Source organism: Megalops cyprinoides, chromosome 6, assembly GCF_013368585.1.
Source record: "Megalops cyprinoides isolate fMegCyp1 chromosome 6, fMegCyp1.pri, whole genome shotgun sequence".
NCBI lineage: Eukaryota > Metazoa > Chordata > Actinopteri > Elopiformes > Megalopidae > Megalops > Megalops cyprinoides.
In genome coordinates, this window is record NC_050588.1 from 25,921,806 (window position 1) to 25,941,270 (window position 19,465).

The 19,465-nt window shown below is 39.1% G+C and overlaps 1 protein-coding gene across 5 annotated transcripts in view; it reads left to right on the top strand.

The window, feature by feature from the left end:
* Window positions 1–19,465, top strand: part of cntn4 (contactin 4) — a 140,282-nt gene that overhangs the window by 19,336 nt on the left and 101,481 nt on the right. For all 5 annotated transcript variants that reach the window (XM_036531204.1, XM_036531206.1, XM_036531205.1 and 2 more), the window contains one exon: window positions 2,533–2,669. In XM_036531204.1, the coding sequence (XP_036387097.1) occupies window positions 2,615–2,669 (55 nt within the window). In that variant the 5' untranslated portion in view covers window positions 2,533–2,614. The remainder of the gene's footprint in view (window positions 1–2,532; window positions 2,670–19,465) is intronic.

The window sequence follows — 19,465 nt, forward strand, 5'->3', positions numbered from 1 at the left end:
AACCTACATGGAATGTACTTATTGGTATTAATAAGCATTGTCCACAGGGGGCATACAATAACTCACCATTTTAAAAGCATTGCTTAGGGACTCTGTCTCAAGATGGCATTTTTCATCTGCTTTTGTGCTTTTCTTTCTGGGGCCTGGAGCACACAGAGAATTACTGTCCCTCTGACACAATTCAGCCTTTTGAGTTTGGGCACTGATTCCATGGTGAAGCCTCAGGACATCTGCTGGGGAATAAAAAATCTGACACGAGTGGAGTCACTGTTGTTTTCAAAGTGCCGCATTCCAGTTGAGAAGATCATCACAGTGCATGTGAAAAAAATAAATACGAATGATGTGTATTAAAGTTTAAAATATTTAGTAAAGTGTTCCGGACTTGCATGCATGCAGTGTTTGTGTGTGTTTTCAGCAGAAGCTATTGATGTGCTGCGCTGTTCTGTGCTACAGTATTACTGCATCTGTAGAAATTTAATAGTTGAAATGCCTTCAGCTTGTCTTTAATGCAAAAAGAAAACATGGATGCGTATCCAAACCATGGTGTTTATTGCCGCATGTCAGGAAAGGGGGTAGCCTGCCTCATAACTGTTATCCCCATTTGACCCCACATCATTGGGTCCTGCCGTTCGTGATCAGTAATCCATGTCCATAATCTGTCTAGCCACACTTCAAATTACACTGCCAGAGCCATGAGCTTTGAGTTTTTCCATTTACGGTAATACCTGGGTTCTAAGATACAAATGGTTTATTTTTATTCATATTATTTATTATACATCAGGTATTTTAATTCTAGTCTGATTTGCTTCCCCATCTTATAGTTGTGTGTATGCACTGTACGGTGCTGAATATTCTGGAATAAAACTGCAAAAAATGGAACACTAACTATGATGGAAATAATTATTTTATCATTGTAAAATATGTTAATGACAGTTATTCTTTGTTAAATAAGTTATCTCAGACAATATGTTCCCAGTAGCAGCACTGGAGTCTCCTGTCATCTCCCACCAACCTATCAACTTGTTATACCTGTTGAAGATAATGTGACTTCTCTTAGACTGGGAATTTGATGGTCACTCCTTGGGCACACCTCTCTATAAGTTTTAATCTTTTTTTCTATGTAGCACTACTTGAGCCCTGTGTGCTTTGTGGAACTAAAATGACCTTTTTGTGCTGTTTCTACCCATATACATCAAAGGTATACAACAGCTCAGTGTCATTTGCATTAAAGTCATCAAAATAGGCCCTGAGTGGTGGAGATCAAAGGTTTTGGGAGAAATGAAGGTGAATAGGTATGATCCATGTTGAATATTTTCTGACAGTGACCTAAGTTTGAGGATGCAGGAATTTTTATGCATCAGATGCTACAGTGATTTTTAGGACTCAAAAATGATGGCTGGAATGTCATATACCACAAATTTCATGTATTGTAAGGTATTCACTATGATAATCTTTATTATGTATTTGGATCTCATTGATGGAACTTGGAGTTGATCATTAAAAGATTATACCCCCTCCCCACTTCAGGATATTGGTCTTGTCTGAGCCTTTAAAATTACACATTTGCATACTCTATACCATGCACACAGTTAACTAATTTTAAGTAGATTTCCTTGCTCTTGAAGTTTATGCTTAAACATCACACTCAGATGACTTTGAAAACCTGCTCATAACTGTAAATGTCAAACACTTTATTTATCTCTGACAGGCTCATATTCAGTGTTAACACAGTGTACTTTGTCTTTAAACGAATCATTCACCATCATTGTCCATCATTCACCTTTGAATGATGAAATTAAGCATTTACATTCAAGCAAGGGATTAAGTTTTATTTTACTGATAAAACAGTCATGAGTTTAGTTATTGACATGTAGGGATGAGTGTTATGCTGAATAAATACATTTCTAAATAAGCAAGGAACAAAGTACTTTGTGCTTTGATTGAAAGTCCCCTCTGGGTCTAAATGGCTTTTTTTCCTGAAAGTGTTAAAATGGCACTAACCTTAAAGGGCCTAAGCCTTTTGTAGGACACACTATTTAAAAAGGAGTTTTCAGGTTATTGGTAAGGAGTTGAAGGACATTTGATGAAAGAACTGTTTGAACTTAAGGTTAAAACATTTGTTCTGGCTCACTCATTCAATTCAGATGAACTGAGAGGGGAAAAAAAGAGTTCTGACATTTCACATTATCCAACCCACACCACCCACCTAAAAATGGTGTACTACAAATTATTCAGTGCATATCTTAGATTTCCACTTGATTCCTAAAAGACCTTTTTCCTCCACTACCTGTATTATGTGGTTCAAGAAGTTCTGATTGATTTGTCTATTATTTTACTTTGGAATATTTGCACACTCAGTGGCTGAAAAAACGTAATGCATTAGCTTTGGGAATGGGAGCATTTTCATAGCAGATAAACACTGGAGTTATATTTTAAATGAAATGCAGTCCCTAGTATTGTACAGACATCTGTTGCCACCACCCTTTGTGTTTCAGAGCTGACTCCTTTTTCCCTTTCTCTCTTTCCGTTCAGAGAAAAGTCCAGCGAAGGTACAAAAAAGGATCCCATACACCTGTGATTGTATGTGAGCCTACTTTGACCCCAGAAATTGAAGATGACGTTGCTATGGAAACTGCTGGTGCTGCAGTCATTCATGGGGCGCCTTGCAGGTAAAGCGTCTTATTAAGAACTTGTGATGCAGCGTGCCAAAGCTGCCTTTGTGAAGTTTGTATCCTTATTCATATGTATTTAGGGCAGGTTGCACTCTGAAAGCTGGAGTTGCTGAATGTAGCCAACCTATTTACCGAACATAGACATACATTAATCACATTTTTTTCCGTTTAGGAACAACTAACATGATCATGAAAGCAGGGTAGAAAAATTGTACCTGAATCACAGTGCCAAAGAAATTCGGTCTACAGTGTAATATATGTGAATGTAAATTAGCAAATGGGAGAGAGGGTATGGGTTTAAAGAAAACATTCATTTGAATGTGTTGATTGTGAAATACAGTGTGATTTGATCAAAACAGAAAATAATAACAGGTGCTATTCACAGTTCAATGGCTCTGTAACCACTATCAGAATTCTGACATGGGAAACTAAGGGGTGCTTGTGGGAGATATGCCTTTGGGGTGGAGTTTGCCTGAAATAAGGACGTGTCTCATTTTTTTTTTGCCAAGAAATGAACATTCTGGACAAACTCCTAAGTCAGTTTTTTCTCTGCATCCCTTGCCTCAGGGGAAGGTGGAATAAAAAGGTGTGTGTAACAGTAACATTATTTGTAATTAGGCGGCTTTCTTACATTACATTACATTATTGTCATTTAGCAGATGCTCTTATACAAAGCAACTTACATAGGTAAACATTTTTACATATTATCCATTTATACATACATTCACTGAAGCATTTTTGGGTTAAGTACCTTGCACTAATGGCAATGGCCCAGCAAGAAGTGTGAAAGTCTTGCACAATCATCAGTAAAATTCTGAACACTTACTTATTTTTACTTCTTTAAACTGGACATCTTGTTCCGAGGTCTGAAACATGTAGGCACAGATGGCAGATCAAATGCGTCAATTAGAAACACCCCAGGAATTAATGAACAAAGCAATAATTCCCCAATGTGATCAGTTAATTTGGATACCATACCATGTGTTCATTGGTCAGATGTACAACCACACATGTATATATGTAATCTCAAATAATGTTCCCTGTGTTCCACAAGAAGAAACTGTATCATTGTCCTGTGCTGCACATTTTTTTGCTAAAGGAATACAGTGGTAGTGGAGCCCAGTCTCCATTTACAGAGGAATGAGGCCTCTGTAACATGAAGTGAATCTCTATTCAGATATTAGGTGGTTTATGGACAGAATGTTGAGTACTTTCAGCTGAACAAAGCAGCAATTTATGATTAATGGCAGCTTTGTCTGAACACATGGAAAGCAGCCAGATCATAATTTACCAGTATTAAGCTGTAATTGAAGTAAGTAGTTGTTTAGCTAGCTAGGATACATTGAATGCATTTTGTAGACCCATGCACAGACCCATGTCATACTAGGATCAATGTGTAAATACTGCTTCAAACAAAATGCATATGGGACAAGGCACAATACCATGAGATAGCTGACACAATTGCCCTGCAACAGTCTTCAGGTATATTGGACTACCTAATTAGCTAGCTAAATAGTAGTCTGAAGCACTAACTAGCTGCTTATGACCATTGACCTCAAAATGGTAGAATCCCCTTACTATCAGTGTCCAGGAACATAAACCAGTTCCTTTATGGGATGCTAATGCACAGAGATGCCGTCATAAAATTCTGTTATGCTCAATTCTAAACCATTTCATGTTGAGGAATTCAAAAGTATGTTCAAATATTGGAGCTTATATAGCTGGTTATCTATGAACATACATCTATATTGTCTGTTGCTCTGGCTGTATTAATTATCTACCCTATAACTAATGAGAAAGATAGCTTTGAACCAAGTAGGCTTTCATGTTTTTCTCATTTGAGACAGATGTTTTTAAATTTTACCATTCTATGGAGAAACATTGCAAAGGCACATCTCCGCTCCAGAACTGCTTTAATTTCTCAGGAATATCTGGTCAGCTTTTATAATTAAAGCTGTGAGTGTCTTGTGGCAGGGTTTTGCAGACAAGTGGCTCTAATGGAATATATATTGGCCAGCAAACTCTCTGAAGCGAGATGTGGTTTTCGGGGGTTATATACATTTATTCATAGTATGCAGCTTTGTGCCACATATTTTAAGAGATGTGCACATGCATAAGTTAGGTCTGAATACCAAAGATCTATGTAGAACAAATTATTAAGCACTCCTGAATAGGCCCCCCAGTGAGTGAGTGAGTGATGGATGCTACTGTTTCTATGATGGAAATAACATAGACATTTGGGTGCAAACTAATGTGTTTGTTTATGTATCTATTGCTAGAGTAATCACTGAGGTTTGAGACAACAAATATATATCTCATCAATTACATAATACCTGATCGAATTACATCATTGAATAGTGAAATTCTGTGAACGCTGACATATTCTCACCATTTTTAAATTGATCTATGTGTTATTATGGAAGCAAATCGGTGCTTATATACAGGTTACGATCACAAATAGAGATCACACTTTACCCACCTGAGAAAGCGAGAGAGAGATTTTTAGACTGTATTTCAAAAATAGAAAATTTACTGACCTCAGAAGCTTCATACACAGTCAGCACCATCCACAGAGCCATTTCACTTCTGAAACCACCAAATTGGGACTCAGGGGAAGTGGGTATAATCAGCTCTCTCTCTCTCTCTCTCTCTCTCTCTCTCTCTCTCTCTCTCTCTCTCTCTCTCTCTCTGTTTCTCTATCTCTCTCTCTGTCCCTCCCCCACCCCCTCTTTAAAGCTCTCCTGAAAGAAACTCAGACATAGCATTTAATTAATATTCAGCAAGGGAGAAGTAAGTACTTCTACCAAGTCTACAAGAAATCCTTGTCTTGGATTTGATATAGGAATCCTTCATTTACAGTAAGGCTGAAAGATGTCACCATTGTAGAGATGCTCTTGCTACCTCAGGACTCACATTGATCTCATTTGATGAAGGGGTTTAATTTTTCTTCCATTCAAAATGGTGGGATCAGGCTTGAACAATAGCCAGATGGCTATAAGGGTAATAAAGAGATATTCTGCTTATTGAGATGAAGTAGTGGGCTTGTTAATGGATTGCTATCTCCTTTAAAATGGAAAAATTAGGCTCTCTTCCTGCATGTGCTCTCTTGTACTTACAGACTGGATTTTCACTCTCTGTCATAACTCTTTATCTACTAATTATGCATCAAATACAATATAGTGTCCACTTCCTTAGTGAGTGACCAGTATAAGGGGGTTTAAATTACATGAAGCAAAATGTGAAACAGATTCATCTCTAGGGTGAAGTAGCAAAAGTATATAATGTTGCGAAAGCAATGCCTCTCGGGTGACTTGTGACCCTGAAAACCTGCAACTAGATAATTGACAAGTAAGCCTCTGTGCCATAACAACTATAGAGCACCTCTTGACCAGTAACTAGAGGTGAATTGAGAGGAGGGTCAGCTACTGTACTTTACAGAATGATGGCTATGCTGCATGGGTAACCTGATATAATGTAAGCACTGTGAGGCACAGCACAGCATAAATGTGGTGTCTGCTTATACATTTGTTCTGCCAGATTAATGAGTGATCCTGGAGACTCCCTCCGTAAGTGCTGTCAAAGTGTAAGGCACGCATTTTGTAGGACGTCATAGGGCTAATGCAGAACGTGGAACTGACAGAAAAGGTCAAACTGTCTGGAGAATGCCAGCCAAAACGCAGGTTACCCCGGAAATGCCAGGATACACTGGGAGACCGTGCTGAATGTCGAAAGGGGACCGTAATGATCCCTGTCCCCCTGCTAGGCTTCTTCCTTTGTTCTCTTGTCAGTGGCGACAGGCCAGCCTCCTGTTCCTTCCGCTCTTTGCTCACACCTCCCAGTTACCATCTGATTACCTCAGAGCCCCACGATCCCTGGGACACACACAGCATTCTGATGTTGCACTTGCTCACTCACCACTGTAGCGGGTGTCTCCTTATTTATCTCTCTTTTATACAGTAACATAAAGCGGCGCTAATGGAGGCCTCCCAGTGATCCAGTTATTCCCATCGACTGATGTGTTTTTGATTTGTACACCTGAGATACTATGCCTGTAGAGAGAATGGTAGTGAAATGTGGTTACCACCTCCCAACGTGCAAGAAAGGGCACACACAATTTACTGTCTTCATTTGAATGGGAGAGGTACCCACTGTGTCGCAAGAGGATGTCGAGATTACAGAACACACACGCAAGAGTACACACATTCATACACATACAACCACATAGGCCCATGCACCAGTTATCACATGCACATACACACACACTTTCCCCTGCACAGCACACAAATACACTCACACACCGTCACTGAAACACACACGTACGTACTGGTATATGCCGACATTCATGAAAAAAAAAAAAAAAACGGGAAGGTCTCGTCTGCGAAAAAGAATAATTTTGCATTTGAACACGTAAGGACCGAATGATCTGACCTTGGCAGCTCCAGAGACGTAACAGTAGTTGTACTGCAGCCTCAGTGGGATCCACCTGTAGAGATTTACAGAGGGAGAACACGGAATGTACACCGACATGAGCCCCGATTCACAGCCTGACACTGTGTTCGCATAATCGGAAGCACACCTGCTATTGCTTCTCACTTTTCACCATGGGGCAGTTCTAATTGACAATGCCTGCTGTTTTTGTTCTCCCTTTTTTCACTTGGTATTTTAAAATGCTGATTTTTCTCTCCTGTGCTTTATAGATTCAGTCTGTGGCTCTAGTGCTCTCAGATAGACTTAGACTAAGAACACAGCATAGACCTTAACATCTTATAGTGCCTTCCAGTTTACTGCACTCAGTGAAACTGAAGGGAATATAAGGTAGGTAGGAAGGTAGGTATGAAGGTAGGAACTGATATCTAAATAGTCATAATTTAACAAATAACAAATACTGTGCATCCCACTTTTGAGAAAATAGTGTATTGCAAATTTTTGCTCTCAAGCAAAATTCAGTTGTAAAAATGATGAATTCTGACATCTGTTAAAATACCACATGAAAGCTGCAGAGAGGCATCATATACCTCTAGCATTCATCATGATGCAATAGTCCCCAGTTCCTGTCAATTACCATCGTAGTTGCAAAAAATTTCTTTAGAGCTATCTGAAATTCTTAAATGAATGGGAATGGGAAGTCTGGAAACAATTGAGCAAATTGTGGCTTGTGGCCACCCTGTGGGTGGGCAACAAGCATGCGATGAAAATGATTAAATAATAAAAAAAAAACAGTCAAGCCTTTGATGATAATAACAGCCATCACTATAACAATGTCGTAATTAGAGATATTGGGTTTCTTGTGGAAGACCAGGTGACCACTTCTTAATATGCATTTATACATATATTCATGCAAAATTACTAATCCATCCAAGTCACTCACTCAAAAAACAAGCATCCCACTATTATTAAGTTATTTACTAGTTGTATGACAGTTTTATTTATTTATTTTTGTGTGACACTCTTTCTCAACATGTGTCTGCATTGGTTATTGTGTTGGTTGTTGCATTGCATTATTTTTGCAGCTGAACGAGTTTCTTCTGCTCTCCTATGAAATTATATATTTAATCTAATGAAATGATATAATATGCATTTCTCATAGAAAACGAAGGTTGTTTACTATCAGTTATTTGTGCATGCCTTGTGTTCAGGATTTGGAGGTGTCAGACAGACAGCAGATTTTCACACCTGCCATTCTGTGACTGACATATTTATGGCCTGTGAAGCATATCCCAGGCCTGTGAGGCCTGTGAGTGATGGCAATGTTCATAAAAAAGAAAATATTTTTCCCCCACTCGGGGCTTAGAAGAAAGTAGACCCAGTGTTGGGCACGCTACTTGGAAAGTGTCGTGAGCTAAGCTACCAGTTACTCTATAGTACATGAAGCTTCACTACACTGAAGCTACCCCCAGAAAATGTAGCAAGCTAAGCCACACCAACATGCCAAAAGTAGTTTACTACATCAGAAGCTACTTTTTTAATGTATTTTTTTTTAATTGAACCAACTTCATGCCAAGTCAATGCTATCTCAGTGATCAATATAACTGTCAGTCAAACAGATACGCAGGTAAAAAAAAATGTTCAGTTCAATTGTTTATTAAACAATAACCCGTGATTGTTACTCTCACTGCTCCAAAACCAATTTGGCAAAAAAAAATGTGCTCCACATAATAACACATTGCAGGTGTCGAGAGTGTGTGAACGTTCATCTACGTTTGTTTGTGTGTGTGTGTGTGTGTGCACCTGTGTTTGCATGGGTATGCTCAATTTAGATTTGGGCACATTTGCAGGATAAACTGTAAGTTAACTCAAAACTCAATAACTCAACTCACACTACAGTAGCACAAGAAACTGCTCCAAACAGTAACAACATGACAAAAAAAAACATCTTCTGAATAACATTTGATGTGTGTGTGCATGTGTGTGTGCATGTGTGCATGTGAGTGTGTGTGTTTGTGAGACAGATATCTACCTCTCTCCTACATCGAAAGACGTCTCGGCCCGCACTCGTCTTTTTGTCACGGGGAGCAGTCGCATTCTGCATTTTCTGCAGGAAATGCTTCTCTAGTTATGGTTATATCTCTAGTCTCTATTCTACTTTTAATTATTCTATTTATTTTTTTATATTTGCGAAAAAAATGTAGCTAGCTAGTAGTTAGCTGTTGACATGGTTGTGTTAGCTTATTCCTGAATGTGTGTTCTTAAATTAGTGTTAGATGTCTTGAAAGTTGAGAGCAGCTTCTTCTTGCATTTGCACAGTAAGCGCCTGAACACATAATTTGTCTCTGTTGTTTCAGTTAAACTCATGTATTTGTCAAGGTGCGGCCATGGGTCAATTCCTCTCCATCCTCAGCATTAAAGGTTCTCTCTGTCATCTTTCCATCAAGTAAACTCAAGCTCATATGTCTGTATTCCCTTACTCCCCTGTCGTAGGCATCAGCCCAAGGATTGGTACATGTTGTCACGTCATGTCATACGGAAGTGCTTCTGTGGCTACGCATATATGTGCTCAGGAAAATGTACCTTGTGTGGACTCTACCGCACTACTTGATCAATAAAAGAGCTTTGCAACTGAAAAGCTATTTGATTCAGAAAACAGCAACATTACCACCACGCTACTGAGAAATGTAGTTAAACTGCCCAACACTGAGTAGACCTACCATGGAGTTAAGCAAAAACCAAAAAAATGCATCAGTAGTGCTACTCACACTTTCTCACAGCATCAAAACTCCCCTGCCCCCTCAGGCTACGTCTAGGCCTCCTATATCATAGGCCGAAGAAAGGCAAAAAGCCACACTTGGGCTGATTAGCAATTAGCCTCAACTGAGTTGGCGCATGGGTGTCTATGAGGCCGCTGCTGTCCCAGGTCCTGAAGCCTCTTAGCCAGGGGGAGAGAGCTAACAAGATGGACAGCAGATAAAAAATATACAAGAGCTGCCCTTCACACTCTGGCCCCATCTCTTCCAGCATAAAAGTCCTTCTGCCAGTTCTTAAATTCATCTGACTATGGAAAAACAATTATGTATGCATACCAGTTTGATGCTGGGCTTGTGCCGACTCCAAAATTCTCACACTGCACTACCCAGGCCAAAAATACCATGGCTGTCAGTACTACCAAGGATTTTTGTCTTTCAAATCATAATTATTACTTTACCTCAATAAAAGTACAAATAAATCACACGCCAAATGTTGATTTTGAAGTAGTTGTTTTTACTAAGACTGCAAAAGGTAGTCTTAATAAAAATATTTTATTACGCTGTTGTTTATTATAGAAAATAAATTAAAATAATAAAATCAGATGAACATGAAGGAAAACTCACAAACACAATCTGACAAAAATAAAGTTTGCTTGGGCTGCTCAATGTTCTTTGAGAGATATGCCAGCATGTCCACACTAGATTCAGGAGAGACCACTACAGTGTCTCACATGGAGGCATTTGTGTTTCTGGTTTTTGGCAACAAGCTTGTCCTCTGTTTTTAGCTAGCTAGTAGAATCTGATGCTTCAGTTTGGTACTTAATTTTACACACTTGCTGGCCCATGGTTCTTTACATTATTTGCATTTTATTATTTTTTTGAAGCTGACATCAGGTGCAGAGCTGGTGCCCTTATACAAAATCCATGTGTTTCATGGTATATATCATGGTGGTTTAGAGCCACAACAGTATTTCTGAATGCCAGCATAACATAGTTGGTGTACATTTCTTCAAACATAACCTTAACATGTGTTGAATTTATTCAATGGCTGTTTTTTTGTTTTGTTAATTTGCTTTATGCTTTTATACAGTGAACTTTTTATAACCCTTCTCACAATTCACAGTGCTGTAATGAATTTTTGTTGTTTGCCATATATCGTTCATATAAATCTAAATTAATTTTTCTACAACCACCATCATCAGCATATCAAATGATGCTCACATATACATATCAATACTACTTCACAACAGTAGCTGTTTGTTTCAAACAAAAGAGGACATTGCTGCTTCACAGTAACAAATCTAGTCTCCAGTTCTGGGTTGCAGTGTTGTATAGGGCAGATGAAGGGCCATTTTATCTTCTAAGGCTTTTTGCCTCTGGCTTCTTTGGACTTGGTCAGGTATCGGAATGTCAGGTCAGATCTGAACTACGTAGTTATTTACAATTTTAGAGCCTATCAGTAGCATAAACAACATATTTTGGCACCAGTTACGTTTTTGATTTTTGGTGCTATGGTTGACCATCTGAGTGTGCTGCATCTTTAATGTGTGTGTGTGTGTGTGTGTGTGTGTGTGTGTGTGTGTGTGTGTGTGTGTGTGTGTGTGAACAAGGGTCTTGGGATGCTATTTTAATCTGCTAGGTCTTTCATTTTTTTCTGTTGTTTGCTTACCTAATTTTGAATCTTCAATGGGTGCATACTGTATTCTTGGCTACAGATGTGACCTGATTTGGAAGTGCACCATATGCATGTGACTGTGTGTAACTGAAAAAGGCAACCAGGCTATGAGTGTATTCAGTTGGTCTGCTAAAACCTTGACTGTTTGTGTAGTAATGACTGTTCATCTAAGTGAATTAAATATTTTTCTGTTAAAACTTAACATCTAAAGACCTTCTTAAGGACATTTATACCCCTTTTCCACCACAAAGCTGGAATCAGGATAGCACATACTTGAACCAAATTATAGTACAATTGCTTCTCTATTGGATTACATGCAACCAGACCTGTCACACGAATGAATACTATATGTCTGCCTTCTGCTTAAATCATGGCAACTTCTGCAGACAAAGGCTGAAGTGCTTTTCAAGAAGACTATTATTTATATCAAAATCTGATTGGTTGGGGTAGTCAGCAGTGCTGGCATGCTTCTCTCCTCCAAGTTTTTCTTATTTAGTTTGTACCAAAGGAAGCAATGTTGTTACGCAGTTTGACGACACGGTCCACAGCTTACTTGTAAGTAGGCCAGCACCAGTAATGCAAGCAGGATGAGCTTACACGGGTGAGCACGATGAAAAAGATAATGAACTAAGTGAGCCAGCCTGCTTCCAGCTCTACAGCGGAAAAGTGATATGTTATTAAGGTATGTATAAAGCCTTTTAATCTTAAGTCTAATGTCTAATTTTATAACATACAGGACCAGAGAGTAAGACAAGGGGCACTAAAATCAACAAACATAAGCAAAACCAACATTTACTCCTTTTATTTTTGTAGTGTTTCTAGTGTATCACTGAAAAAGTGAGAAAGGGGTCATATCTGTAATAATGTATTTTGTACATTTATATATCTGTGTCTCATCTGTGGAAGATTAATATATCCTGTCCCACTGAACTATCTTAATGCATGAGAGCACTATTCATTCTAATAGCTCCTATGAAGCATGAAAGATATGAACAGCTTTTCTCAATTCCTTGACCTTGAACCAATTTATATAGTATTTTACATTGCTTTTTCCAGAGATGCACGCTTAGACATCCACTGAGGTCCTCCGAGCATGGAGAAATACATTTTCTCTAAAGTTCACATGTGCAGTCAGTGTGTCTGATTGTGCTCTGCATGTAGGCCTTGCCGGTATCTCACATTTTTCCAGGAGAGAGAGGGGGAGGCAGTGCGTCTAAATGAATCCTCAGCATAACCTCAGGAGATCAGCAACAAAAGACACTTCAAACACTTATGCTTCTTCTGGACGTGTCTTATCTGAGGGATGGAGTTGAGGAGACATTCACAACCAAATGTGGGGGGGGTTGCGCACTTTGTTATTTTAGGCTTAAAATCTTAAAATATGAATCTAGCTTGAATGGATTGAATAGATTCTGGAATTCGCAAAGTACAATCTCGTCAGTGTGAGCCCCCTTCTTTGGCTTTTTTATTCATGCTGAGGTAAGATCAGCGATTTCATTTGCTGTCAGCTGGTATTGAATTTGAGATTAGGTTTTATTTTGGCTCCAAAGAGCTTTTGCCTTTGAGCGTTGGCACCAGTCTTTGGCGGTCTCAGGCGTCGCAGAACATTGTCCTGCAGGTGAGAGTGTTGCAGGAAGGAAGGAGAACTTTTGATGATTACTTCTCTGTGCCAGAAGGCATTGTACCTAGAGTATAGGATTTGTGGTTCTCAAATTGATCATATTTCTGTTCCTCATTAAGCTTTGACTCTGTGTGTCAGACAGCAGGGACTGTTTGAGTCATTGAGTGAGTAAAACATTGTCCTATGAAAGCTTGGCTTCTGAATTTTTCAGTACGGAGCATTTTGTGGGCACTAGTTTGGGCATTGGGCTGAGTTTGCACCTGGTTCTCATTTCTGTGGAACCCCCTCAGTTTCTTATCCATCACTGTGCCTTCATTGCTTATTCTGACATGCAGCTAGTCATCTCTATCAATAAAATGTGCCTAATCCAGCACTCCATCATAGTTGCATAAAGATGGATATAGTGCAGAAGTTTACCAAAAATATTTAATATGATCTATGTGATTATAAAACATTGCACGCTCAGTTTTGTTTATAAATAGTCCTGTTTACTTTCTTTTTATCTTTATTTGCCTTTATTTATCTTTATTTATCTGGTCATGATATTTCTTCCACTATAAAGCTCATATATTGCTGATATGTATGCAACACAAATCATCTAAAACAGCCTCCCTGCTGAAATTTATGAAGTATTTCAAATAAAAGCATTATATATATATATTTTTTTTAGAACTCCACATACTGACTCTTGTAGTGTTTTGTTGTGGTAGTTGCAGGTTTGGTCAAATCAAATTTAGATTGTTGTAGTGGTAAGGAGTTATTTGCTACCTGTTAAAATTCTCTGTGTCATAGATTCATGAAGCCTTTGATATTTATCAGTTGTAACAGCTGTAAAATGCAGACACTTTAATTTTATTCTTCTCAGATGGTTAAAAACATTCATCCTCAGTTTGTGTGCTGTAAACACTGACAAGGCACTGAGGAGATTTCACAGGTTTGCATCATATTGGACTGACCCTCAGGCACTGCCTGGAGGACTCAATCTTAACTTAATATCCTGTTCAGTGGCTCATTAATAACTTTGACTTCTGAGAGCTATAGCAGTGCACACTAAATCAGATGTCATATGTTAAGCAGGAAGGCAAATACAGTAATTAATCTGTCATTAATGGAACACAAAGATGAGAAGTCCAGTCTTTGAGTCACATTAAGATCACCATCGTTGTTCAGCCTGTTAAATATGTTAAATTGCGTTTTAGAAGGCTTAATTTGTGTGTGTGTGTGTGTGTGCGCGAGTGCGCGTGTGCTTGTGCTTGGCACGTGCGTGTGTGATATGCTTTTTCCTTTGGTGCAAAAAGCAGTGATAAAAAATATAGAGGAGAACAAAAGACATGCCCAGTACCTTTGAGAGATGTGTTTACTGCACACCCATGTTATAGGACTGTGTTTGCCAGCCAATACTTCAGTGACTACCTACTATTTATAACAGCCTAGAACGACTATATTTTAAAGAAATACTGAGAAAATGTAAAATGTGTGTAACAGATAGCTGTAGTAAAAGTAAGGTTAATACAATTAGTCTAAATAATACAAAAATAATATTAAATGAAGTAATAAAATAATAATTGTGTTCATTTATCATAAGTTCATGCAAACTGTAAGCAACCTTCTCTTTGAACTGTCAGTCAGTTGTGAATAGGGTCTTTTATGAGTTTTGTTTTATGCTCTTAACCTTTAATTGTACTAACTTATTAAAAAAGGTAAGTTTTAAATCCAGCATAATTTTTTTAAACAATCCCATAGACTTCTGTTTTAATAGCTTGCTAGTTCAATTGTCATTTCAAACTTGGGGCCCTGTTTAAGGTGTGGTGATGCATATTTCAAACACAGACACAGGTACTGTGTACTGTTTTCAAAGCCAGCTTATCTGTCATTTTTGTGTTTGCATACATGTCACAAGCACACATGGTGCAAGCTGGGAAGCAAGTTTTTAATGAGTTGAAGATGTGACAGCGGTGTGACAGTGACAGGCCAATCAGGATGCCTGACACATTACCTTTACGTGAGCCTTTGTATGATTGCCATGGCATATCTACTGTATATACACATAGTTGCAGATGTAAAATTAGAATACGATTTTGGGAACTGTAATTATTGTGTTTAATTATGAACAAATAAAATACATTGGTCAAAATTTTAAACAACTTCAAGTTCACAAAGCTGAAAGACAGACAATACTATAACATCATCTATACAGTCGCAATAACTGTGCATCACTCATTCAATGAAGGGGCTGTCAGAAGGCGAGTGACAGGAGGGGAGCCAACAACATCAATCCCTGTGGTTACTTGCCCAGACCTGACAACTGAAATAAAAAGACATGAGTACTGTGGCACAGTGTCGCTCTGGTTGGAGACTTAAGCAAAGACAGATAACTGCAGATCATCTTTAAAATTATGCTAAAATTCTACGGCTCTGGATCGGCTCAGTCAGCAATGTGCTTGTCTGGAGCGCATGCTGAGCCCAAGGGCCCAGATCCGATCCTAGTCATGTCATCAGCACAGGAGCTGGCAGCAGCAGTGCAAAATTGCCTTTGTTCAGTCGGTGTAGGCGTGGGTATGTCAGCAGGGTCTCCTTGGCTTACCGCTCCCAGACCATAAGGTTGCAGGTTCAATTTTCTAGGTGAGGCATTGCTGTTCTACCCTTAAGAAAAGTACTTAAAGTACCTGAAAATGACTTCAGTAAATATCCACCTGTATAAGGTATGACGTGAAAGTATAACAACAAAGCAAATCGAGTTCCCTGATGCTGTATCAACTGCTTGTCAGATTCACGTGAAATATTAATTGTTTCTTTAACCAATACTTAATGAACAAGTGCGATGTTGTAATGTTGAAGTAATATCCATAATATCCATATTATAGTAAACAGCATCACAGACACTCAAATGAGGTTGATGCCAAGGTTGATAATATGACAGCAGAAATAAAACAGATAACAGAAATGCCAGACAGCATTGCAGAACAGTATTATTGGCTATACATAAAATCATTGTGGAGACTAATGATAAATGAGCAACAAAATCTCAGCAAATAGCACTGCTGAAGTGCTTGTGGGATTGTGCCTCCAACAATGGATTCTGCTGAATCTTTTCTCATTAACCTGCAATGCCAAACATCTTAATCAGTTATTGTAGTTAATTACATTGACAAAAATGCATGAAAATGTATCAAAATGTGGAAAACAGCAATATTCAACAGGTATTCACCTGAACTGCAATAGGTTTGAGAGTATCATAGTGATGAAACATAAATCAGTAATAATAGATAAACCATTTAAAAAAGAAAATGGATTAACAAATAAATGGGATCATAACTTCAAACTGACAGGCCTCTCCACAAGACCAATGTAAAATATTAACTTTAACAAGTTTCGTGCCCCAATCGTAGTATTCCAGCCTTTTTTACCACTTGCCATTAATATAGGTTTTCTTTTCTCTACTGCAGAAAACAACTCACACCATTTGAATTGTCTGTCAAACCTGCATGGCTTAGAGTTTGAAATATTTGCCTAACTGCTGTGTAAATCACATTATATGAGTTACGTACAGAGCTGTGTATATTGCCGTTGACCAGTTGAGGTTGCAAACTCTTTCATATAATGCTTTCTCACCAAATCATTGACAGGCCATTTATCTCGGTACCCCTCACCAACCTTGTACTGCCTGTTAGTCTGACCCTGGCCAGAGTGTTGTGCTTGTCAGGCAGTCCAGTGAGATTTTGAGCAGGTCAGAGATTGGTCATTACCGGTTAACCACAGCAATACAGCACTTCTCCAGGCAATGCATCCTATCAGGGGAACATTTGCCTCCCCTGGTCCTCAGGGTGAGCAGACTCTGTGCCATCTTACCCTCTGGCATGCCGCCAGCAAACCTCCTCTACTGGCAGGTTGACACAGGCAAGATGTCCTTGGGTCCTGCCTTAGTGAGAGCCTCCCTACTATTACAGCCGTCTTCACTTCATTACAATGTGTTGATTAGGAGCACATTAGATTATGAGGTGTGTTAGATTTAATCACAACACTATAAAAAAACAGAAAGAAGAAAATAACACCCAAGCATGAATGAATGCAACATGCCATGGTAAAATTGTGAGCGTCTCACACTACATTATTTCCTATCTGGTTACAGTGCAGGACTGAACCCAGCAATCAATTTGATGAAACACTCAAGCTTGTTTAATATTTTTAGACTCCCTGATTGAGCGAAAAATAATATGCCCCAAAACCCATTTACTTCCTAATGTTGTTCCTCAAACACTGCTGGCTGCTCCATTAAAGGTTTCATTAGCCCAGATATCTTGTTGATGACGGTATTAGTGAAAGCCCAGACCTTGTTGATGCCCGCACTGTATCACAGTAACCGCCAGCCTGCCTCTCCAGGTGGACTCACCTGCTCCTCCTCTGGAGAAGCAATTATTTGGCCCGCGTGCAGAATGAGGCAGCGGCGTCTCCCCTGGTGATCACTCAGGCAAGCCCCTGCTAATTGATGATGTCAGCACTTCAGACCAGGTGCAGAGGCCTGTTTTCATTTCCTTTGTTTTTTTTCGCCCTCTCCGTTTTGCCAGTGCACCTCAGATGTGCGTGTCAATGAATGTTTTATTCCTGTGAACTGCATAAAAAAAACTTCTCCCACCTATATTTATTCATATTGAGATTTTCCAAATGTGTTTTATGTTTCAACAATTTTCCTTCAAAGGTTGTCACAATTAAGCAACCGGGAAACATGACTGTTAAATAATGCATTTGTCACTCTGTGAAACAAGACAGGTGAGCCTCACCATGTGCCCTCATCCCACCCCCTTCTCTTACTGTACTGGGACTTTTGTAATGGCTGTGTGATGGTAATTGAGAGGCTGGGAAGGTGCACTGATCAACACATGCTCCCCACAGAGACTGGATGAGTAGAAGCGGAATTACGGTGATGTACACTTCCTCTCAGTTAAAAGGCATCTGCACCTGTTCTGGAGAAATCAAGCTTGCTCCATGGTTTATCAATACTCTAAAGATGTGCAATTTAATTATAATTTCACTTCACTGCCTTTATGTCAACATTGTATAAATCTGAAAGGTTATTACTGCATGGCATAAACCACTTAATTGCACAGAATTGAATCTTAAAACTGAGAATATAATATGAGAAATAATATGCTCGTTTTTTTATTATTTTTTCCACTCCTTTTCTGTTTTTTGGCGTTATGAAATTTTGGATGATCTAATCCTATAGGTTTTTTTTATTATTTCCAGTGCTAGTCTGTGTGTGTGTGCGTGTGTGTCTGTGTGTGTCTGCGTGTGCGCGCGCGTGTGTGTGTGCGTGTGTGTCTGTGAGTGTCTATGTGTGTGGATGTGTGGGTGGATGCGTGTGTGTGCATGCTAATAGCAAGCAGAAGCGCAGTAATGATACCAGTCATTTGGTGAATACTCGCTTGAGAGAGTACAGTGAACTGCTTTCATCACTCTGCACCGAGAAGACTGGTCAGAGCAGTCTGATTTCCCCCTGTGCGCTGCTGCGCTGTTTAATCAGTATTCAGTATTCCGAGTCTCGTGGGCTTCCTGCGCCTGCAACACAGAAAGTGTCTGCCATATCACTGGGGGAATTAGGCAAACCAGCAGAGACTCCGATGACGTGTCTGTCTGAGTGGAAACAAAACAGCTTTGAGGACGTTGGTGCAGCAGGATGCTGCGGCTGCGTTGGAACACCAGAGGGATATTCTGCACTGTTTCCACCATCCTTCACCTGCGCAGAAAGGAAACATTCAAAGCTGAAATTTCATTCCATTCTTGGAAGAGAGGAAAAAAGTTAAGAATGATGAAAACAAAGTTTTTCATTGTTCTCTCGCACAGACTTGAATGCGGTGTTTCCTTACATAACCTTTCCTTATTATGGCTTTCAAGAAGACACCCTGACAGCCCAGCTAGTTTCTTCCTGTTTACATAGTAAGAAATCTTCACAAGTATATGAACTGAATGAATGAATGAATGAATGAATAGTGCATGAATTTGTTGTAGAATTCTTATTCTTGCTTATTACTATGCTAATCCAGATCTAATTCTTACTTAATGCTGCTCACTCCCTCATGCCCCTGGAGATGATCTACTGGTAAACTGTCTCTTTGTTTCTTCATTGATAAATCTCATTTTTCCTTCCTTTAGCTGTCGAGTGGGAGAATAATTGCATTAACAATACCAGTAGTGCAATAAATAAATACTTGGAACTGAACTCATCACAGATGCCCACAACAATGCCACAAAATGAAAACCTGATTTATGTTGTTATATGAATGGAGGTCATAACCTCTCATCCTGTCTCAGGCTTACT